A 25,784-nucleotide genomic window follows, 5' to 3' on the forward strand; every position below is an offset into this window, starting at 1 on the left:
GATATCATCTACTCTTCTGTGAAAACATTTGAAAATTTGACATTTCAAAACTCTCTTATCCTTAGTCGGATTTGACAAAGTTCCGCCATTATGTTCTCTTAGTGCCCTCATGTGTTCAAACCAACTGTAGATTCAATTTTGTGGAGAAGCACTTTAAAAGATGAAAACATTATAGGAATGATGGACTTCAAAGGCAGTTACGCTTTGCAAGTCCATACAGAAGTAAAGTCAGCAAAGGAAGCAAATTTGTCATTGAATTCAACCATGCAAAAACTCATGACAATGTATCACATTGTCAGCATTTATAACAAGGTAACTTCCTCGTTTGATATTCCATAACAGCCCTCCCTCCCCTTCCCCCACCCCCGCTTGCCATTGTCTATCGTCTGCATGGACACACAAGACACATAACATAAGTAAACACCCAATACACATACCACGCCATTAACCCTATCAAGATACGTTTTTAAAAACGTATCTGTTCAGAAAGTAACATAGTGATTGTCGATGATGATTTATGCAGCATTCTACTGTTTCTGTAAAATTTTATATTTTTGTATGTTTCTTTGTCTCCCTCCAAAGCGCATAGAGACCTTGCCAAAGGTATTATGCGCTATATAAGAACGGTGATAATAAGAATAAGAATAATAATAATTGTCCGTAAAATCTCACTGCCACTGCACATAGTCATCTGACATGTGGCTGTGGGAGGGTTAATTGTAGAGAGTTAATAGAGCTGTGATCAGATCTCTTGACAGTATACGGGTTGTTTACTGATCATCTTTTTCACATTATGACACCAGTCTCCCAAATCAAGTTTTTATCCTCAGCATCCTCTGCAGCTGACGTTTAATGTACTGAGCATTAATACATTCTTCATAAAGCATAACGCGAAGAGGCAACATTAATAAGAAAAAAGAGGGTACCCGCAACTTCTTCACCTGTCTTCGATAACATAACTTGAATAACTTCCCTCGTCTTACGTGTCTTAGATTTAAATGTGTCTTAAAGTGAGTTGTATACTTGTCATTAGTTTACCTATGAATGTATAGGTTTGTATAACGTTATTTACACAATATATATACGAAGCACTTAACTGCTTGAGAATATCAAACAAGTTGAACATCTCTTAATTGTGAACATTGATGTTATTCTGGGATGAGAGGTTATTGGACATAACCACCCGTTCTGGACTTCAAATGTAAGCTTTAATAATGTTTTAGTACAGAGACCCTAAACATACGTTATTCTACAGTCATATTAATGTGCCCAAAATAAACTCTTCGCTGGGAAAATTGCTGAAATGAAATTATGAATTCTCTATGCAGCAACTGCAAAAGATAATAACATCAGGCAATCTGTAAGCTGTATGCAGGGTCGATATAATGTTTTCGTCTATAATCAAAGTATTATTAAAGGCAGGTCGCTGTCGCTGCATGTTGTTTTCCACTCTCACTCACTTCCGTCATTGTTCATGTTTTCATCTCTTTTGTTCACTAAGCATTATCCTCCCCCTCTCTCACTTTATGTCTACCTCCCTCTCTCTCTCTCTTCCTCTCCTTCTCTCTGTCCCTATCCCTATGTCTATCTGTCTGTCTGTGTCTCTCTCTTAATCTTTATCTTCATCTTTTCCTTTCATTTTTTCTTAATTCATGAAGCAGTCTAACTTTCTGTAAATGTGCTATTGTATTTATCTACACATTTCTCTAACTATACAACTTGGTTCTCTTTTAACGCTGTGTCTATTACACAATACTATCATTAATTTTGTTTACCATTTCAACTTCGATGTTTTCAGAATCTAACTTTGTCATTGATATTATTAGCATCTCTCGATCCCCCTGTCTCTCTCTTTCTCTTTGGAAAGAGAACTATCCATAGTTTGTTAATAGTGTCTCTGTTTTCCCTCAATATTTGTCAGTTTATTGGATATAACGCAAAGTGATAAATGAAGATCGACACGACTCATTATTATTGGTAACGCGAAGTCATAACCATGTTCTATGTGCGTGTAGTAGCAGTGAAGCAGCAATGAATAATTAATCTAATTTAATCGAAGTAATATGTGTAAAATGCGCGTTGGTTTTTTGTTTTTCAGGATTACTATGGAATATTCAGGCATTATAGACAGTGATACTTTTCTCTTTTTTTTCATCAGTGGAACTGAAGAACCTGAATTTTCTCCCTTTTTTAATCAATCCGCCATCGATGAATTAAGGTCTCCATAGTATTCAGGGCATGCCTGTTGCAAAGATTAACCACGTTTCACAGTGTTTGAGAATGTGCGTTTCCATAATTTGAACTTGTTACTATGAATGATATCAAAGCAATCATATGATTTAACAGTAAGGCGAAAGCACATTTATGTCACTGATATTTCAAGCACGTGTTCTGCAATGTCCCTCCATAGATTAAAAAATAAGCACATTTTCACTATTTTAAGGCTATTACGTATCTAAAAAGTCTGTATCACCCAGGCAAGACAAGATCCAAGAAGTGGCGAAAGATATAATTCAAATTTCAAAAATGGAACACAAATCTCACAAAACATGACTGCAGAAGCTCACAACCATCGAATAGACACACTCACAGTCTCACATACACTTACATGTGCATATAATATTTCATTTCATTCATTTATAAACTATACAATTATGTGTGTATGCGTGTATGTGTGTGCCCTCATGTGTATGGATACGTGAAGCATAACAAGCAGCATTGCTCATAATTCCTAGACTTAATGGAAAATGCCAGGTAATAATTTGGGTGAAAACAACTTACAAATTTTTAATGAATTACAGCTTTCCACTGTCATTTGCTCTCCGTTTCCAGTTCCTTAGCGTGAGTCATATTATCATCGCTGTCATAAACGTTTTATGAATTGGGCTTAATTCCTTCTGTCAGACGGACACAAGGCAAAGCGTGCGTTTTGTCGGATCTTTACAGTTATTTTTGGATGCATGTCTGAAAATAATCTGCGTTAATAAACGTTGTCTTACAGCACGCCGTCAGACAACAAAGAAACATTTCATCCTATTATATTCATTCCCTTTTTATCCTATATTTCAATTATTTTATTAGTAATTACTCATGAGAGTTTGATAGGGTTTTTAATCTATTTTACCTCGTATATATAGGCAAAATATTAGTCGCGCGTTTTCTAGATCTCGCAGGTTATTTTTGGATGCATGATCCTCGTCGAAAGCTCTTTGACAGTCACGCTATCATAATCAAGTACACAACAAATATTTCAAATGGGTGGGTTAAGCACGAACTTATTCAATTTTGAATCTGATAAGCCGCTCTCATTCCCAACGCGAGTCGGGCATTGATTAAATGACTGGATTTGACGGAAGAACTGAAAATTACATATCCCAGTGAATAAAGAATATATCATGATTTAGTCATAATTTCCACGGCAGCAGGAAAAAAGTTGCTGACGTATTCATGTCGAAATGACAAAGGGACAAAACGGGCATTTGAAAAGTGCAAATGCGCCATGCGTGAAGGTCAGAAAAGATCCTGAAGCTTTCCGCGTTCAGCGTCATCAAAATTTAATGACATTGTCCGGGCTAGGCGCGATATCTGAAGATTTCAGAAATGATTGAAATTTGTGGACGTTGGTGGAGGGAATATGTTTGAGCTATATCAAAAACATGTGTGTGGATGTCGTTCTACTGCATTGTTACGACTTTGAATTCTTGCTTTGCGTTTTGCTGTTTTGCCGTGTTGTTTAATTTTTGCTGTAATTGCTTTGTACACATGGGCATAGATCCTCTGTCAAAATCCGTCACGTGCTGACGTGTGGTGATTGTTTGCCGACAGCAAGATAATTAAGGGGATGTCCATGCTATTCCTATTTGCGTTAGTCGTTGAATATGGAACTTACCTGTTTTTGTTCTTCTTTTCTTTTTTTGGTCGCTGTCATCTAATGATAACTGCATATTAATGGATATACCTTGTCGTGTTGAAGACTGAATATCTGTTTCAAGAAAAATACTTCTTCAGATCAGTTTTTGGATCAATTGTCTATTTCAATATCTCATGCTCTTAAGAATATTTCTACTTTATTGAAATTGAACATGTTAAAACAACTGAAGTATTTGCTGGTGCCTTTTGATCGTGTATAATTATGTTTGTGTGTTTGTGTGTGTGTGTTTGTTTGTTTGTTTGTTTGTTTGTTTGTTTATGTTGTTTTGGTCAAAACTAAAAGTACGATTTTGTTCATCTTTATACAGACTTTTCGGCAATGTTCGTCATCCGAAGCTTGCTACGATATATAACGTCAAAACAGAGGCACAGTTTTCACAAGAGCTGAAGACCACATCTTCGAAAGCACGAGCTCAGTCAAAATCTACTTCGTCAATGGGAGAATCACGTGACCAAGCGTCTTGCTGCGCTCTCTTCCCTGATTGGCTGGACTACGCGCTCAGCGTACTCAGCCTGCGCATCGGCGGTTACCGAGAACTTGAGGAAGAGATCCCTGCAAACAGGACGCTCAACATTCGCTGCCACGACTCGGACCGGGCGTGGGTGGACCAGCAACTCAGGCCATTTGTGTCCGAGCACCTGCCGTCATTCTCCGAGGTCTCGTTCGGCGATAAACTGCTGCGGCGCGACGATGCTTTCGTCTTCGACCGCTTCAAGGACGACCTCGAAGTGAGCTTCAAGACGGTGTTCGTCGTCAGCCGATCGGCGCTGGCAGACGCAAACTTTATGGCCATGGTGCGTGCGTCTCTTCGACACTTGAACATGTCTCGTCTGCAGAAAGTATTGCTCATCTTTCTCGACCACGTCAGCGAGTTGGACATGCCATTTTATGTAGCCTATTACGTGGATCAGCGATTGCCGTACCTCGAGTGGCCGCAAGGAGCTGGAAAGAGAGCATATTTCTGGAAAAAGCTTGCCAAAATGACAGCAATCAACAAAAGAATGACCATTGTCTTGCCCGAGAGATGCCTCTCAGAATCTCCATTTTACCGATGATAAGGGAACGCAGCTTGATCAAGAAACAAAGACAAAAACCGCTTAACGTTCAAAGGAAAGTCGTTCTTGCATGTTTATAGACCAGTTAATATAGGCTTTCAAAGAGATATGTTTCTAGCCTATGTTTTGTCTAAATAATCATTGATTGGTACTCGGATTGTTAAAGCAGTCATACGTAGTTACAATGCGAGATAGAGTGGGCGAATGAGAGAGGCAGAGAGAGAGAGAGAGAGAGAGGAGGAGAGAGAGAGGGGCGGGAGGGCGCTGTGCAGGCCGAACATAATAATAATTTTAAGAACAAAAAATACATGACATCAATGTGATTTGTGCACATTTCGTCGGCTTGGAATATCACTACGTTTTATAGTTTGCTCATTGACTCTTGAACTAGATTTGCGTATGTACTTTTTGTTTTGGATTTGTGTGCGACTTCAATCGTGCAAATAATGAAAGCTTCGTGATATTATGCGAATGTAGACGACGTTGTATTCTCACAATAAAATTTCATCCTCAAATGTGCCAACGAGAAACCAGACGCTATTTGAAATGATCTGCAAAAATTGTAGATAAACGTAAACAATGTTGACATAATACACTGAGATTTCCTTTAGAGTTATCGTCTGATGATGAGAATCGTCAGTCTGTTACTGTGGTATTTATTGTGTCAATCTTTTTTAATACATTTCCTGTGAATGCACTGAATGAGACATCAGCTGAATATACACTGAAAGGAGAATTGTTCTAACGCTTGTTAAACAAACTACGTGTAAATGCAAACAATCAATACTCATTGTAGAATGAATAATGTTCTGTGAGTTTCGCCACATCATAATGCTCCAACCACTTTGCCAGGTATTGTTATTAGTACAGTGTATTATTATTATAATGTAGTGCTATCATTATCATTATCATTGTCATTATCATTATCATTATGGGTGTCCCCGCCCGGTAGTATGAACAATAATAATGATAATAACAATAGTAATGATGATAATGATAATAATGATGATGATAATAATAATAATAATAATAATAATAATATCAATGATGCTGAAAGTAATCGTTATAACAATGATACTAGTAAATGACAATAGTAAGGCCAATAATATCACGACGAAGAAAAAAGCACATGAAAAAGAAGCAGAAGAAGAAGAAAAAAAAATAATGAAATCTTCTTTATCTGGCAGGGTAGCCTCTTTAGTTTTGCCATGAACTGCTGTACCAGAGAGGGCCCTGTAATTATCATTACCCCTAGCGTTGGCAGTTACCCTACTTTATACACCTTGGTCGAGACCAAACATGTTGACTAATGTCCGATGAAGCAGGCACCTGACAGGATTCGAATCCTAAACCTCCAATTGAAAGTCAAGAGTCGTATTCACTATGCCACAGTGCCCTGACAGAAGCGTACCCATGCTCTATCAGGTGGACATAATAATAAACGCACACAATACACCAGTTGAGCAGAAAAAAGGTCACTTGTACCAACAGGCATTTTTGTTTGTTAATTCACTGAGATAAGCATCTGTGATGTGATGATTATTAACGTATCCTTATATTGATATAGATGGTGCTTGCCAGCACAATCACCTGGCAGCAAGCCTGGTATTTGGCAATATCAAAAGAATACTGTGTTAATGCATACAAAACAAAACAATAAAATGGATGCCTCCTGAAAATTTCAATTGGTCATTGTGGTCACCAGGGCCCCGTTGCTAGAAACTCAAATTGCGCTTAAACGCAAGTCCTTTCAGCAACAGACTTGCGTTTAAACGCAAAGTTGCCTGAGATTTGGAGGACTTGCATTTAATTTTTTGAATTGCGTTTAAACGCAAAGTTTCTAGCAATGGGGCCCTGGTCTAAACGCAAGTTCATTCTTTGTTTGAATATGAATTCCATAAATTGTTACGTCGGGCAAAGCTTGTGCATTATGTCGCTTTGAAAACGAGAGAAGTGCCTAACCAACTGAGAAAAAAGAAAGGTCATATCATGGACCACCATGGTCATATGTACCGATGTGTACATGAACTAATTACGAACTGGCTTATTACACACAACCGCACAAGCAGAAACTATATGCACTATACCGATAATGCACCAACAAACACATTTACGTTACGCTCTGACATCATTGTAGAGGTTCCCTCCACTTGACCGAGTAAGATGAGATTGAGAAGGATGATTATATTCACCAATGTTAACTGCTGTCAATCAGATGTTAACTATAGACATGTATTCCATTGATAACGTGTCTTGTACATTTGTCTTTTTCAAATTTTGGGAATCAAAGTCAACAATAATTGCGAAGTCTGAATGTAACTCTTAACGCATTTTTGTTTGCTCTTCCGTTGCGTGCAGCATGAAATTGTATCATCGAATAAAATAAAGAAAAAATTTGGTAAATCAAATGCATTTGACAAGTTTGAGGCAATATTAGTAATATCAACAACAATGAGAGAGGAAGAGAGGGAGAGAGAGTAAGTGTTTGTGTGTGTGTATGTGTGTGTGTGTGTGTTAAAATATGTATAAATGTAAATAATAAAGACAGCGACAGGTGGGACAGGTGGGATTTACTCAGTAATATTGACTGACACCCTCTATCCGAACAAGACCACGGCGGTGAACGGTGTGTGCCGTGGCAGACACTCGACTAGACCCCTTCAAGCTACAAAAACAAGACTAAAATAAAACTGTGAGAGAACAGCAGAAACTGGACATTGAAATGGAGAGACTAAAGATAATGATATCATGTTGAATGGATATAACAAACACTTGAGTTTATGTTTCATCTCGGAAAGGAAGATACAAATTCTGTGACATTTTCAAACAAGTATAAGGTTACTCTTGACATAATCAAGTTTATATATCCATTTTTACGACATAATATGCTGGTTGTGATCACAAACATGAATTATCTTCTAATATGTATACCGACAAAAGTAAGATGATAAAGAAACATGTACAACATTGCACTTCAAAGGAAACCCAAAATCATTGTTCATGTTGATTTCGCGTAGAAGAAAACTGCTGAAATAGCAGAATCAATTGTATCAATAAGATTTCAATAAGATCAGATTGAAGATAAGGTACATAAGATATTTTCGAAAAACAATAACGGTGATCACGATCACACAGAAAAAAAAAATTGTAAAGAGACAATTTCATCCTTTTACAACTCCAGTTTTCAGTGTTTGTTTGCGCATCAGATACTGAAAAAATCTTCATTTTTGTAAAAGTGAATACCATAACGTCCAAAATAAGGGGTGCGGTTTATGTATCGTTTATTGCACGTTTGCCTACAGTGTGCAGACAATGTCCACCAATTGATTTTGTACTGTACGTAACTGTACCGGTATACAAATCCACCAATCTCACCTTATTCTCAGCTTGGATGGTTAGGTTGGACTAATGTGTAAATAGAGGCACCCTGAATACGTTTTAAACATTCGAGATTTGATGGCACGATACAATTTTTTTAATTTATTGACGAAATACTTCACATGTGCAGCTGGAGTGATCGCGGCACTTTCCTTGTGTCCACTGCCGTGCAAAGGTGTTTTTTGTTTGTTTGTTTGTTTGTTTGCTTTTGTTGCTTATCCGCTTTCTTTAACATAAACATTCATGGCTGTAACTTGGTCTCCGTGAGATTCTTTACATGACAAGAGCCAACATTAGCAGGCTAAAGGAGACGTAACGTTGTCTAAGGGCCTCGGCACACCGAGCACGGTAACGGCAACGGTCTGGTTAATCTTTTTTTTTTTTTTTTTTTTTTTTTTTTTTGCTTTGGTGTGAAAAATGTCTTCCCACCAAAATGTTTGTTAGAAAATAAATATTCAACTTGGGATTTTGTTTCTATTTATTTTGACATAAGAGTAAAATGTTGGGTTATTTGGTATCAAAATTATTGATGTTTTAACAGAACCAGACATGGTTCCATTTGGCGCACCATATATAAAAATAAAAAACAAACTGGGCCGTTGCCGTTACCGTGTTTATTGTGACAAAGCCTTATAAACACCACAATCTTTGACTGTTTTTGATCCTCCTCTTAAAAAGAAAAAAACAGCCGTCGACCTGTGCATTGGATATCGATCGTCATGATTACAATGCTAAAAAAAAGAAAGAAATCCTTCTGCGTCACATTGTCCACTGAAGATTGCACTCACATTACATACATTATACTTAAACATTGCCAAAGTGTGCTATCGAAAACCGTGTAGTAAACATAAAATGTTTCATCGGCCTCTGTGAATCCTAAATACCTTAGCGTATACCTTCGATTTTCCTGCAGTAGGTTGCATCAGAGGAAGGGTGCATGTGTTTCTCTGTAAACCAAGTCTGCACAATGTTTTTGTTCAGCTTGATATTTCAGCAATATTGGGTTAGGCCCTATCTGGGAGCATTTCATGAAGCATTTTGTCCGACAACTTTGTCGGACAAATTTGTTGTCAGCCAATCAGATGCAAGGATTTCTGTACCTTTTAACAGTTTGTCAGACGAAACATCTGACAAAATGTTTCATGAAATGCCCCCCTGATCAATGCAAGTTATATTATTCTTTAACGCCTTTAAGCAATCTCTCTCATACCTTACCCTTATCATGTATTCAGCCTTGGTGTTCCCGAAAGTTTCTTTAAAGGTTTGGTCATAACAATGCACTGTAACCATCATCACTACTGCCTGCGGAACACTATATCCACAGGATCAGCAATAACTACATGCGAATATCGCTAAATGGCTTTCGGGGGGGGGGGGGATGTCCAAAATCAGTCTGGAGAAGTTGTGTCTATAGTTACCTCAAAACAAGAAGGGTTTATTTCAGTTCCGTCACCTCCGCTCATTCGCGTGCTTCAGATCTGCTACGCGAACGTTAAGACGACGGTTGCATTGACCGTTCCCCTCTCTTCCTGCGTCATTTTGCAAAGAAGCTTTAGTTTTCGTGAAGACGCAGCCTACACAAAGAAATAAAGCGTTGTCACCATGGTATCAAGTAGCTCTCGACCTGCGTCTTGAAAATGAGCGGGCGCCAAAATGGCCCTGACCTGTCATGAAAACTGAAACGACGCGATTGTGATCAGAGGTCTTGCGCATACGAAAAAAAAAAACAGTTTTTTTCTCTCGTAACGTTCACGTCGCAGATCTACAGCTTCTATTATGCTGCTTTATGACATTACAACATGGCCACCAGAACGAAGGCGATCATGGCAACGAAGGCCATCAACTTGTGGAAGATGTGGAAAAAGCTCTCCTTCTCCACTCTCTGTGCCACGCAGGTGCGCGTCTTCGTGGGGTTCGTGGTGTTCCCGGGGGCGCGCATAATGGCATCGCGGGCGCCAGCCCAGGCGTGGGGACCTACCAGACGATAGAACATCGGGTGGTTGGATCCGAAGATAAACTTGAAGGCCAGGGACAGATCTGTTTTCAGGAGGTCTAAAAAGGCGGGCCGACATCCCATCTTTGAGGCCAGCATGTCCATGTATGACGTCGGAGGGAACTGGTGACAAAAAAAGAAGCAACAAGATTTTGCATTCATTATAATATGCATTAATGTATTTTATAAAATGGGTTTTAGAATCTCTGCAACCTGATTGGTCACCTGTCTTGCATTGATTTCTTTCTGATCCACACTGAGCCATGCGTCCGGTAAAATCCGAACGCATATGGCTCAAGTCTTGTATAGTGTAGTAGGTATACCGGACGCATGATGGGGGAAATGGTTGCATACTATGAATTTACGGGCCCATTTTATAACACAAATGATGCACAGGCCTATTTCGCGGATCAGTGAGAATTGGATGCAGTCTTAAAGTCTTAAAACCCACGAGCGCAGCAAGTGGGTTTAAACAGTTCCAAAGTTAAACTTGTGCATCCAATGTTCGATTCTCACCGATCCACTCTGTCCTGTGCATGTTGTATACAATCACATTTCTTGAAGTGTTTGTATTTTGAATGGCTCTCACTCCCTTTTTAAGCGGTGGCTTTATTGCAAAACCATCAAATTTGAACAAGAATTGTTAAGATAATTTTGTGACCACAGGCTTTTTGTAATAATCTTGCGTAGTAGGGGAAATGTTTGGGAACAGTGTAATTGCAATAGGGTATATTTGGGGGTAAAACTGCTAAAAACAGATGCCGAAGAGAAAATACGGATATTTCTAATCATAATTACAATAATTGTCTTGTGATATTATACGTAAGGTGTCACTGAAAAGGTTCTGTTTTGCTCTATTGGATGATGGACTTCAAAATATCTACAGATGGCGCTATTTCCGTTTTGCCATCACACTCTTTACAGGCCCTTGCAACACGAAGAGCTCATCAAAAGGGCCGGTGCTTGCAGTGAAAAGCGACCGATATTTTTAACGCCTCAAAGTGCACTATCAACCCATGCTCCACTTTGGAAAGAAAGTTTAAAGATTAAAGAAGTGATATAAGCCAAACAAATAGTAAAAAGTTCCATCAAACTCTGAAAATTAACAAGAGATTTTGGGTACATGTAACATGTTTACGTTCCACAAGTTCTCTCTACACAGTGGTTTATATGGACAATGTGCACATCGTATAAAGCAATGTTGTCATTGCATTACAAGAAATATTCGCTGAATTTCCCTTTCAGTCGGAATCAAGAAGAAAACCTAGTAGTTTTCACAATCAATGAGTGATAATCGATCCATCAATGATATAAACATGATATCTTTTTACTTTTAACCGCTTCTACCCAAGAATAACATCTGAAAGTGGTGTTCGATATCTTAATGCCAGAGCTTAAATTCACGTGAAAGCTGTAGGCACCTACACGACCTGCGTATAAAGCAGTTTGAAATAACAGCGTGGTGCAATGGTTTATAACCTGGACTCTTTAAATGTGAGATCTCAAGTTCGATTCTTACCTCGTGCTTGTATACAAATGATGCACAGGACAGAGCTAGTGGATCGGTGAGAATTGGATGCGCGAGTTTAACTTTGGAACTGTTTAAACCCACGAGCGGAGCGAGTGGGTTTTAGACTGTTCCAAAGTTAAACGAGAGCATCCAATTTTCACTGATCCACGAAAAAGGCCTTGGCATCATTTGTGTTATGAAATGGGCCCGTAAATTCGTGAAATACAACCATTTTCCCCATCATGCATCCGGTACACCTACTACACTCTAGAAGACTTGAGCCATGCATTCGGATTTTACCGGACGTATGGCCCAGTGTGGATCAGTAAAAATCAATGCATGACAATTCATTGACCAATAAGAATGCAGAGATTCTAAAGCCCATTTTTATAACATCCAATGACGGGATGTGTCTAATCATGATGATGATGAGAATAATAATTATGATCTTCAGTAGGCCTATAGCCTCAGTCTTAGTGTTGCCTCTGATCAACTAGAGGTCCCTACACTAGCGTTGTCAGATACCCATTTCTACACCTGGGTCAAGAACTAGGGACATGATGGTGGCATAACACGTCTTGTCCAAGGACGAAAGCACTTGGCGGGATTCGAACTTGCAGGACCTTCGATTGACAGTCAATAAAGAGTCTTATCCACTTCGTCACGTGCCTCGTGGTTGCCCCACGATATTCCCTTTGACCCGCAATGTTTAGATAACAACAATGTCAGCAGAGCCGTATGGAAGATAAATACTGAAAAACTGAAGAGACTACTATAGAGGTATCCCCTCTTGAGATTAGCCTCATCAAATAAGACTACAAGAATTATACCATTTTGTTGTTAGTAAACAATAGTGTCGGCTTTTCCCCTTAATTCTTAACAGTAATTGGCAAGTCATTCCCTAGACAATGAAAAAAAAAATGAAAATGAGATAAAATAGGTAAGAACAATCAGAGACTTACGAAAACTTTCTGGTTGCCATAGACGTGGTGGTACCTAGCCTTTCTCTTCTGTACATCCATGAGCATCGCTTTCTCACTGGGGAGTGTCACTTTTCCCTTAAAGACTCGTGCGGCCAGCCGGGCCTGTAGCTCGAAAACTGGTCCCTGAGCTCCGATTGTGCCTACTATACCGATGATCGCCATTGTGTGGCGGGCTAGCCGCGGCGGGAAAACGTGCCAGTACAGTTCCGGGTCTGGCTGGTCGTCTGCGTGTGATATATGTGACGTCACCAAAAGGCGAAGAAATCGCAGTGTGTAATAGCGTGCAGGCATTAGCATGTTAAAGTTTTTTTTTCACTATTCTTCCATGTCATCACAACTAACCTTAGTGAGGTGAACTTGAAAACAGGATTCTTCGTAATAAATACCAATTACTCTTCGGAATAAATCATTTTTGTGTTTAGATTTAATGAGTGCGTGAACTTTCTTAGGATTCTTAGAAGCAAAAGAAAAAGTTCCTTTTCACGAAAAGTATATTCATGTATTTCTATATACGTTCTTCTATACTTTGACAAAGCTACTTATTGCTCATTGCTACATTTGCCATGTTGAGAACTTTGGAAAACGAGCCGCCACGTTAACATTTTGTCATCTGTCGAGTCGACAGAGTGTCGAGAGAGGGCGGCATTAAACCTAGTGGATCATAGGCCTACAAAGCTTGTCCTGTTGTTATACTTGATTTTGTTGAACGGGCTTAGAGGAGATGATGTCAATGACAAACGTACTTATCATATCAATATAAAACTTTAATGTTGCTATAAAATCTCACATTTTTCCTCAATTCGTACTCATATTACAGATATAAAACTTTACGCTACTATGAAATACCACATTATTCTTCAATAACCCGGCTCAATAAGCACAGCACTTTTAGCAGACAGAGTTCATGAGAAACAGAGGATAAAGCTCATGAATACAATCATACCATTAATTTCGGGAATTTTTGTGCGTTGTTTGAAATGGGGTGATCACTTGTAATACCATACAGCCTATTGAACTCTCAGTCACGTTGTAATGGCTGTAGAAATCATTACTAGTATTTAGAACATTTAGAGTCCCTGTTACAATTGAATTAAAAAACAAAGTTTCATGAAAGATATCAGAAAGAAACAATAAATCCATTATCAAAGTGCATGGACTTGAAAATGCACTCCAATCGACATTTGCCAAAACCACGATACAATGTGTGCACTCTAATTAGGCTTAGTTTTCAAAATGAGGGTAACTAAAAGGGCTTTGAGGCAAGAGACTCACGTTTGAGGATTGATTCATCCAAAAATGGGAATTTGTGCTGAAATCCCGTGGCGAATACAACCGCGTCGACATGGTCAATTGAGGAGCCATCGTCGAACAGGACGCCATCCACGGTGAACTTTGCGATGTTGGGTTTCGCCTTCAGCGCGCCGCACCAAATGCGAATCTGTGTTCAAATGCAAAAATATGTTTGACATAACACTATTTTTACGTTTCACTGTTTTCACTTTAAAAGTTTCAATCGCGTTTACATAATTATGTCTGTAATCGCACTGAGTTGAAAAGTTGTTTTGTGTGTGTGTGTGTTCTAAGCGTCCAATCTTGTTCAGTACTATTGACTATGACTCCATTTCTACGGGACTATGGGTGGGGGGGGGGGGGGGGAGGGGATCCGATCTAGAAAACTCAGTTTTTAAGAGAAATGCTTGTAAGAACCGTTTCGTAACTAACAAGCGTTTAACACAGCTGCAAATAGCTTGGATCAGATGTAAACTTTTTTTTCCTTGATGTTTATTGATTTTATTCTAATCATTCGTGAATCAACCCATTCTGGGTGTAACATGAACATAAACAATACAAGTTCACACACACACACGTTGCAAGAGTCTTCGCACCACACATGGAGTTGTCAAGGACACTTTTTGTGGGGGGAGGCAGTGGTGAAACATTACTTTAATAACTTTTCATTGACGGTTTTTTTTTTTTTCGTCATTCAATTAATACGTCTGTTCAGTTGAAATCAAGAAGCGCAATCATAATAGTCCAACCATAACCGTGATAACTGACTTTATCATAACAATGCCCGAAGATTTGAGATATCACTGTATTCTTCGGACAAGTTCTAAAAGAAAAAGACTACCACAACTTGTAGTCGAAAACTTCTAACAACAAGTCACAACCATGGAATTGCGTTTGTTCGCGCTTTTGTGCATTGCCCTGAACGTAATGGCGAGTAATGTTTATAAAATTTTGTGGCGTCAGCGCGTTCAATACTTTAATATAAATAGTTTGTATTGTGTATCTGCAAACTATCCTACAAGTTTATGGGACCTTTTATGCTTGAATAAGAGCTTGTTACCATCGATTTCCTCCCTGGGTATCACCATCAAACAATATCATGATTTTAAATGGCATTCCAATGCAATGAAATCGTACTTCATTTCCGCTCTCCTTATTCAGGCAATAAGCCTTGGCAACCTCAATATCCTCCATTAATTAAAATGGATATCATAATTTGGAATATCCTCGTAACAGTAATTCCTACGTAATTTTATGCAAGGGTAATTGCGGTTTTGTTTCTTTGCTGCTGTTGTTCATTATGTTATTATGAAGTTTTCAAACAAGAATCTAATCTTTTAGCGTTGTTTAATAGGGAAAGTTAGCAAAAGAGATTTTTACAATGACGATTCATTTCATGAATCTATTGATATAGTGAAGTAGTGCTACTAAAAAAATCTCAGTGACTAATATTATTGTATTTCTCTGTGTCAAGTTCGATTTGTTGTTGCAGCGCTCGTTTGTCTGTTGTCTAACAACACTATTTCACCTACCCCGATTTCATCGTTGACCATAACGCTCGTCGTCCGAAGCAGCGGCCTCGAAGACTGTAGACCAAGAGCGTCCAAGTTCATCCGTTGACTCACGTGGGCTTTGAAGAGGTTTCGTGTGAGATTGACGGGTAGGTAGCCGAAAACTCGGCGGTTCATGAATGCATCCAGAGGCGTCGATGCGGGGCCCTGACGTGGTAGCACCCATGTTCCTGACCTCATTGAAAGGTACGTCTGGTGGGGGTGGTGGGGGGGGGGGGGGAGGGGAAGAGATGTGGGAGAAAATAATGTGACTTTATCCATTACATATAGGGCCTGTGATAATAGGCTGATTTAAATGCAGGGCCTGCTCAAAAGTTGACGATGATAATCTTTACGGTGTGTCTGAACTGGGAGACAGAGTATTTAAACTGGCTGTTCAGTTTCCCTGTGGCTGCAGGATGCATTTCAATGCCTGGTGATCCTATTTGCATTGATATGATTTGAATTCACATAATGACTATACCAGGAAAAGGTCTAAAAGCAAACCCATGAATGAATGAATGAATGAATTTATTAATTACTGGACCATCGGTAACAACTTAGCCCAAATGCAATGGGTTTTTAAAGAAATTGTATCATACGCATATACATTAAAAAACATAGCTATAGGTATAGCATTCAAATATTATGATCGAAACTGTAGTGTGTTATTTTTCCAACTCTCACCTCAGTATATAACAGGGCATTGATGTTAGTGTGGTTATTACATATGTTATGTGCGGAATGTGTGTGTGTGTGTGTGTGTGTGTGTGTGTGTGTGTGTGTGTGTGTGTGTAATTGACAGGAACAATGAAGAAGTTTCTCCCATGCTGATTTCTGAAGATTATATGGCCAATGAGTTTCTTGATACATTCATTCTTTCAATCTGGATCGCATGCACGAGTTATTGTAATAACGATTCCCCTCAAAGTTGTCATTCATCAATTCTCAATTATATTACCTGCTTTGCATATCTGCTTACGTCAACTGCCACGTCACCAGCCGAATGGGAGCCCCCTGACAGAAGAAAGCATGACTTATGAGTATTTTGAGGACTCTAATTACACTTGCTGTTTTTGCGTGATTTAAAACTACTTACTCAAATAATACAATAAGAAGATAATACATTATAGGATTTGACTTTAGATAAAATTGTAACTATATACTTTTCACTCTCACGCCTTTATACAGGCAGTTAATAAGTTTTTGACAGGTGTATTACTTACCCTCTTTACAGACAAGCACGATATACCAAGCCATGAATAACCACCTGGGCAACTGAAGTTATTTGTTAAGAATCTTTAACTTAACATGTCGGTAGAAATAGAATTTTCATTTCATTCATTTCATTCTTTCTTTCTTTTCGGCAAACATAACACGAAATGAATCAGAAGATATAACATAGAGGCATGTATTCGACTTTACATGGCAGATAATAGTTAACAAATACAAAATTATACATGCATACCGGCAAAAAAAAAATACAAAGTTATGTCTGGAGAGAAAAGAAAGAAAGAATTGAGAGGTCCACTGAAAAGCATGCTTGTAAATTGTGGACCACTCAAAGGATTCTTCATGTGAACATATTTGTTCACAAAGACAAGACAGAACAAAACAGGACAGAACAAGACAGGAGAAACACACGGCATTACATGACTTGACAGAAGGGTATACCATTGAAAGTAATAAAGCACAATAGAATGATGGAAGGAAAGGAAAGAAAGAAAAAGAAACATGAAAGGAAAAGCCAACACGCTGAACATCGGGATCGAAAGAGGGAATTGAGGTGCTTCAGAGCTCGAGCAGCTGAGGTGTAAGTAATACATTGGATTTGATCTTTCGTACAGCAGGTAGTAGGAATAATTGTGCAGAAGATATTTCATTCAAATCTCCTTTAAACTCTTTTCTGCATGCTCATTCTCTTTTCGTTTCGTTTCGTTTCGTTTCGTTTCGGGTTTTTTTTTTTTCTCAATTAAAGCACATCGAAGCAATTTTAAAGAGGTGTTTACAGACAATCACATAAAGTGGTCTTTGAGATCCCTGTATTTGCTATTCATTATTCATATTAATTAAAAAAGAACGAAACATAAAGGCTCGATCGTCACGTAATTGGCATATAGCCATGTCGTGACTCCTATATACTTCTTTTATGTTTACGTATAAAGGAAGTAAAATTACTTCAAAGGTCAATTTGGGGTTGATTTGGGTGGAGCCACGTTGCTGCCGTAACACTTAATGCTCAAAAGAAAAACAAACCATGGATGTGTGTAAAGTTATATAGCCAGGGTCATTGTTTTTGCGAGGTTTGTTTCATTTACGAGCCTATAGTGGTATGCATTCTTAAGAACTGGTTATTATTAGGATTATTATCACTATTGATATAATTATACACTGTGCCTATTATCACTATTAATATTACCATTATAATGGCCATAATCGAGCAAAACTTTCACTTATTTTACAGTGAATAAAGGTTTAGGTATACAGACTCCATAATTACCTGAATACTGCGGATGCCAGTGACCTTTTTTGAGACATTTGTTTGGTTTGCTATGAATTTTTAGGCGACAGAATATATTATGCTTGTACAATATCTATACGTATGTATGTATACATGTATATATATATATATATATACACGTATATATATCATAATTATTATATATATATCATAATTATATATATAGACATGTATGTGTGTGTGTGTGTGTGTTTGTGTGTGTTTGTGTGTGTGTGTGTGTTTGTGTGTCAGGGTTCGGCATTAGTGGTAACCCGCGGCCATCAAAGTCATCTTTTGGTGGCCCAATTGGGCAACTATAGACAAATTTTGGATAGAATATGTTACTAGCGTATAGTTTACAGAATGATCCACGTTTACAGGCTCTTTTGAATAGTGTATTACTCTGTTCCATCAATCCATTTACTTCTTAATGTCAGTTCTGCAAATCATGCATTGTTTGTCTTACACAATATCATACATTAATTCGTAAATACATTTTTACTTTATTTTATATAGCTTGTTCTGCTTTACTTTTTGCTTGTATACTCTGCATTACGCGTGTTATGTTTCGCCTTTTTTAAACGGAAATACAATGTATCATATAATAATGGCAGAGCCCTCTGGCAGAGCAGTGGTAACACTGAAGAGGCTACCCTGGATGAATAAGACATTATCATTATTGTTATTATCATTATTATCATTACTACTATTATTATCATTATTATCATTATCATTATTATTATTATTATTATTATTATTATTATTATTATTATTGTTATTATTATTATCATTATTATTATTATTATTATTATCATTATTATTGAGGAGGGGAATTCTTTGTCCTGTTGCAGCATATTTAGTACTCAACTTACCAACGACAACAACAGTCTTATTGGCAAACTCCCGACCGTTCTTAAATCCGCCACTGTGCATGATTTTCCCGCTGAAGTCAGCCATCCCTGAAACGTTTGGGATATGTTGGCTGGAGTATCGCCCTGTGCAGATGAAAACTGCGTCGAAAGTTTCTTCCTGCTCCTCGCGTCCCACCATCTGACTTCTTACTCTCCACCGGCCTGAAAAAAAAAAAAACATTGAAAATTGCTCTTATTAATGATTGTTACACACATAGACACATACTTCACAACTCACGTACTTTCAGAAACAGATATTACGTCACTGTGTCCTCGTTGCGTAGTATGATTAAATGTGCAGGTACACAACTTCCTTTTCTCAAAAATGAAAGCAAAAATGAAATCTATTGAAGGGTGTTCCATGGCAGTGGAACGTTTAGTGGTAGAAGGCTTACGCATTCACGTGCACAACGTATTCCTTCTCATTCTTGACGGTTCGTGAGAAAAAAAAAAAAACTTGTCTTTTAGTGCTTGCATACAGTAATCTTGAAATGCACGAGACCCTACAAACTGCTACAAACTATAGGGCCTACGTATACATCTGTAACAAACACTAGCTATTTCACAGCAAGTTATTGTAAAATTATAGGCAATCCTGGAAGAACAATCACATTTTGTAAACAAAAAACGTGATGTTCAGATGTTCAGTGAAATTCTAAAACTTGTGATATGCATTACTTCGTTTGTCTGCAATATTACCTATCCCATTGTTATGATCTACACTACATTATATATTATTTACGTTTCGTGCATTTTAAGGGCCAACAACTCTTTATCAATGATCATCACCTGATTGTTCGAAGTCATGTGACTGCTCCACCGTTTTAACTGTCGTGTTGAGTCTTATAAATCGCTCCAAGCCAAAACGTTTTGCATAGGCCTGATAGTATGAGAGCAGCTGGTCCCCGCGAAGGTACGGAGGCGCGTCGGCATCGAATGGGAAATCGCTGAAGCACATCATCTCTTTGCTTGAATTGGTGATAAGACAGTCGTACATCCTCGCCCCCGGGCACGGGCCCGAGGGTTTCTCGTCCCGGATCACCCAGATTCCACCTGCAGAAGAGAGTTGAAAGAAACACGCTCCCAACATTGTGGGGGCACGGTGGTACAGTGGATAAGGGACTCTTGACTTTGAAACGGAGGTCCCGAGTTCGAATCCCGCCAAGTGCTTACGTCCTTGGACGATATAATTTTGTAAGATAAGCATGGCCCCTGTCAGAATCTACTTACTTGCCAAGATATGAAATTGGATGGAATTCAAGGTCATCTTATTTTCGTACCATTTACTAAGCATTCGAACATGACTATTTCTTAGGATATACGGTAATACACTGCGAATAAAGTAGACATTATACAAAATATGCTTTTCACCCCCCCCCCCCATTAAAAAAAAAAATAATGATAGTGATAATAATAATAATGTACAGTTTAATGCTATAGCTGTATAACGGAATGGATTGACCCAAAGAGTAGAAAGAAAATGGCAGGTATGCCTTGTTATTTTGCTTATATATATATATATATATATATATATATATATATATTATTGTAACCATGTTACAGCCCCTACCCCCCCCCCCCCCAAACAAAAGAGCAGTGTAGTATAAGCCAGTCATGGGACAATACTTGGTAAGGAATGCTAAATAGAGTATCTTATATCAAATCCCTTTTCTGAGATTAACGATGGCTATTTGCATTACGACCCGCATTCGGCGCAATCGAACAGTAAACTTTACGTGGAGGTCTCCAAAGCAAAAAACTAAATTCAATGAAGTAGAAACAAGACATTAAAGCAAAGATCTATTTTTTCATCATCGAATTTTTCCAAATGAGGAATGCTCACGGTATTCCATCTATTTTTTTTTCATTGATTTCATTTCCAAGAACAATGCAGTTATCACCAAACATTTGAACACACATAATTACACAAAATCAGTACAACGTTGTAATGAAAGAAAATACTGTAAAACTAAAATACAAAAGATGCTGTGACTTTCATCTATATGACAAATAGGGCCTACTGAATCAAAATTGTTGGAAATGAAGGGGACTGCTACAAGGCAGGGCTTGTTGTAGTTTGCAGTCCCCTCATAAGCAATAACTAATACGAGGCAGCTCTGTCGTAAAAAGAAAAAAGAATAAATGTGGAGGGAATAATAGCAAAAAGACTGATGAGACTAAATTTCCTTTATAATCTATTAATTGACAATATTTTGTAATCTGAAGCGATACTTATCATTGTGCTCACACTTCGTGGTAAATGCTTTTGTCATAAATGACATAATCTCGTAAAAGTGCTTATGTTAACGGCAGGCATCACTGATACTCCTATCTACATTAAATGTACCTGTTTTGATGTGTAACTGTTTTGTCGTGTAAAACTATTTTGTTTTTGTTGTAGTTAAGTAAGTCGATAGTTAGTTGAAACTGTTCACTTATTTATTTGTGCATGAGGCCCCAATATTAAGCTTGGCTTACTGGGGATCCTCCTGCATGGTATCTTGACTTTTTTTTTTAATTATCGTTAGTGTCTCCGTTCTTTGTCACAATGATTTGCTTACCTGTCTTGTGCAAAATCAGCCATTAATTATTATGAACCATTTGTTTATCTCTGAAAGTGATCAGAGTTGATTATATTGTACCTTACAGAAACAATAAAATGAAATAAACTGATATGAAATGAAATGAACTGCCCAATTAAGGTTCTTTAACCTTTTCTAAGTGTGCTTCTCGTAAACACGTTGCTCTTTGTATTCTAACTGATCAAGGGCAAAATCGTTTATATGCTTCATTTTAAGGGGAAATTCACATCCGGAAGTACTGAAGGAGTATTCTACAATTTTCAAAAGCATGTGAAGGTGTTCTTTTTTTTTCCAAATAATACTTATTCACTTCCAATCAAATAGTACAAGAAACATCGATTCTTTCATATTATTCAAATTTACAGTGTCTGTCACACACACACACGCACACAGACAAAGTCACCGACAACTTGCGTCGTGCATGAAGACCAAAAATGTCCTCGCACGTCATAATGCGTCCCTCTTGACATCAAAATTTCTCGACAAGATATTTCATATCCACTTCCGCTGTGGCCTCAGACGGTCAAATCCCCAATTTCACAGTGCTCATCACAACCGTTGTTCATAAGCTTTTCACAAGAGTTGCTGGTACTTTTGAACAACAGCATGGGACCGAATAAAATACCTCTGCATGGAATGTAGGGCTGATACCTGTACGTCTCCGATATTTCATCATCAAGTGCTTAGTGCCAGAGACCAATAGTTATGCTTACAGTCCTTTACTTTTTCACATTTTTCACTTTGTATATGAGTGCATGATCTTGAAAATCGGGAGGCTGCATTTTCTCGTCTTGACTTCCCCTTTAAAGGCAAATATGGTTGGCATGGAACAATAGCCGCGCAAAGTCTGAAAGCCCCTCGTTTATTGTCGGATAGTCCTGGAGGTAATGACTTGAAATTTTGAAAGCATAGAATGTAGCACAAAGATGATGAAATGAGACACAGTTTGTATCACAGCAATCTACGTCACATCCAAATGGACTGTCTCAGATGCGATCATCACTGGAAGCGCAAGCATGCAATTCGATGAAGCTTTAGTAGATTCAAAGTTTTGATTGCATTTTCCGATAAAGTAATCACAGAAGTTTCCATGTTATGTTTACACTCTCCATGATTAAATTGCTTCGGTAACAATTTTCGGATTTTCCCTGTATTCGTGCAGAATGTAGTAGAAATTTACTCAAACTTAAATTCTATCAGCACATCATTAGTTCAAGTTTAGAATTTTAAAGTAGATTATTGCCAAATCAAATTAACTCTGCTTATGTGCAAGTAATTATGAGATGATGAATTCGAGTTTTAAATTCTGCAACAAACAGCCAATCCGTATGTATAAATAATAGCAGTTGCTTGCAAGCAATTGAAGACCTGAATATAAAAACGACCCAAGTCCAATTTTTGGCCAAATTTAGTTTGACATGGGAAATTGTAGCTTATGCATGGACTCATCTTGTGTATAAATCCTAGTTACCCCCGGAAGTGCCTGAAATGAATGAGTTAATTCTTATATTAATGTAAGAATGAAGGACTTGGGTCATTCTTACATTTATATAATAGCGCCCTCTCTCATCCATCTCTCATCTCTATAGCAGAATATCATGTATATGAATCAAAGAACGACCCAAGTCCACATGAATCAAAGAACGACCCAAGTCCACATGAATCAAAGAACGACCCAAGTCCACCACACAAAATGGCCTCTCCACAATTAATGTAAATGCTAATTGTTATAATAATATAATGTTCTAATTTGTATATACAATGTTGCCTTCCCATCACAGTTAAATAGAATATTATTGGACAAATAAAAAACATTATGAAGTTTTTTTTTTAGTTTACTCGAAATGGTCTTCCATGGACTTGGGTCTTTCTTATATTCATATACTCAATTTCTTCAGCACAAGCACAAGCTTCTCAAGCAAAAGGTCACTCTCAAGCAATTGCTTGGATCCATAAGCATAACCTTTTGCTTGTACTTTGATCTTTTTGCTGCCTTGCAAGTTGCTTACGGGTTCAACAAAAGGTACGTCACGCCTGTGCTAACACAAGAACAAAGGCGGATTAGATATGATGTATTTGGAAAGGCAGGTGAGAGTGTGTGCGGAAATATTTCCTGACTTAGCAGAACTATAAAATGAAACTCATAAATCCACTCAAGCAGATACACAAACTGTCAGGCACATTATTACTGGCTGATTCCCATCACTTCCCACTGTACACAGTATAATGTTTTATAGTTGTTGAAAGTCATAATGTAATGTCTTTATCGCTCGCTGGCAACAAGCACGCGGCAGCAAGCAGTTGCTTGTGGTGAGCAATTATTGCTTGTGGTTGCTAGCAAAAACTTTTGCTTGCAAGCAATTGCTTGTTTTTATGCGTACGGATTCAAGCAAAAAGCTAGCATAAGAAACCACTTCCTCTTATGCCTATACGACCCATTTTCTCTCCGGAATAAACGGACCTCCGCAGCTAAGTTTCCAGGTTTACGTCTTCATAGTTGCCTAAGTTCTTTTGAAAGATGGATGGGTAGTTAGATTGTAGAGGGAGGCGACGGTGTAAATTGATTTTGTTGGGTTATTAATGTTGTTTTTTATTGGACCGGTTCTTGATTTTTACCCATGGTAAATAAGACCAAGCAAACTTAACTCTTTATATACATGTGTGTTGACCGTTTATGGTGACTTACCATACTGGTCCGTTTGTTCGAAGCACACGGGTTCGAATCCCTCCTCCAAACACGTCTTGATAGACACGAGCCCACTGATTCCCCCTCCAACCACTGCAACTCTTTTGGCCGACATAGCTGCGTTGCGAGAGTGGCTCTGTAGCTTACTATAATGACAAAAATGATGTAACGATTACAAGTCACCTTCTTATACGTAGAACCCACTCAAGGAAATTGGAACAGGCAAACAGTGTATAGTTGGATGACAGGCAGCCAAAGTGAAGATACAGGAATCTGCGGGCATGTTATACACCGGTCTCATCACATATTTATGCTGTCACGAAAAAGAGACAATTGCTGGTTTATATCCATCCGTTTGCCGGTTCGCGTGGTCGTCATTCCCGTACTGATAGTACCCTCAAGTTTCCATCAAGCTTTAGTGTTAAACTGTACCCTTATAAACACACATTTTCTATTTCAAACACACACCAACTAATGAACAAACTCGACCCTCCCTCCTCGCCAGATATTGCACTTGAATTCTTCAACACGTTTTTATCAGAAAGATAACATTAATAGAGGAAGGGAAACCAAACACATTACAATGTTAGCATGATCAGTAACAATCACAATTTTTCGGTGTACCCAACAAAAAGAAAAAAGTGTCGCTTCTTTTTGGTTTTTATTTGGTTTGCATTGTTGTATTTTGTTGTGTTGAGTTTTCTTTCGTTTTATTTCTTTCTTCTTTGAGTTGTGATAGTTTCGCACGAAATATGAAGATGAACTGAAGACACCTTATGGCAACATTGATATTTCACTTTATTTCATTTTACTTCAGGCATTATTTTATAATGTATATTTACTGTAGGTATACAAGTATTGTTTACTCTGTTAAATTCACATTGTTTTGTTGATACGATTTCTATCACTGAAGAAAGTGAGATTTATGTTATATTATTCTTATTGTCGAAAAACGGAAATAAATTTGAATTTGAATTTGAATTTGAACATGCCTTGCACCGTTACCACACGAGTCTCTAGTTCCCGTTCCCATTTAGTGGTTCGAAACTCCCCATGGCGAATTTCCATTTCGAAGCTGAGGTGCCTTCAGGTTCTCCAAGCTTTCAGCCATGTTGGTCACGTGACTGGGTGACTGGGATGCCTTCGAACACACCAACATGTTATGTGCGATATTCACACCGAGCGGGTCACCACTGAGTTTAAGGCACTGTGGTATAGTGGATAAGACTCCTGACTTTCAATCGGAGATATCTAGTTCGAGTCCTTTCCAGTGCCTATATACGTGCTTGGTTAACATGTTTTTACCAACCATGGCCCTCTCAGACCAAGTGTATAAACGAGTAACCGGCAACGTTCGGGTAATGATTATGGCAGAGCCCTCTGGAAGAGCAGCGGCAACACTGAAGAGGCTACCT

General features: G+C 38.2%; 2 protein-coding genes across 2 annotated transcripts; one reads left to right on the forward strand and one right to left on the reverse strand.

Annotated features, from left to right (window-relative positions):
- Positions 1-4,365: 4,365 nt before the first annotated feature.
- LOC139727298 (uncharacterized) lies at positions 4,366-4,986 on the forward strand. The gene has a single exon (XM_071638252.1). The coding sequence runs from the start codon at positions 4,366-4,368 to the stop codon at positions 4,984-4,986; it is 621 nt and encodes a 206-aa protein (XP_071494353.1).
- A 5,170-nt stretch (positions 4,987-10,156) lies between these two features.
- Positions 10,157-24,484, reverse strand: LOC139727299 (flavin-containing monooxygenase 5-like). The gene is made up of 8 exons (XM_071638253.1): positions 24,370-24,484; positions 19,891-20,154; positions 19,063-19,263; positions 16,652-16,707; positions 15,673-15,903; positions 14,123-14,288; positions 12,830-13,074; positions 10,157-10,480 (listed from the first exon to the last, which is right to left on the reverse strand). Exons 1-8 carry the CDS (start codon positions 24,482-24,484, stop codon positions 10,157-10,159), a joined length of 1,602 nt encoding a protein of 533 aa, XP_071494354.1.
- Positions 24,485-25,784: the final 1,300 nt, after the last annotated feature.

Source organism: Diadema antillarum, unplaced genomic scaffold (assembly GCF_040938485.1).
Source record: "Diadema antillarum isolate AM-2024a unplaced genomic scaffold, OU_Dant_1.0 seq00000124_RagTag, whole genome shotgun sequence".
Classification (NCBI taxonomy): Eukaryota; Metazoa; Echinodermata; class Echinoidea; order Diadematoida; family Diadematidae; genus Diadema; species Diadema antillarum.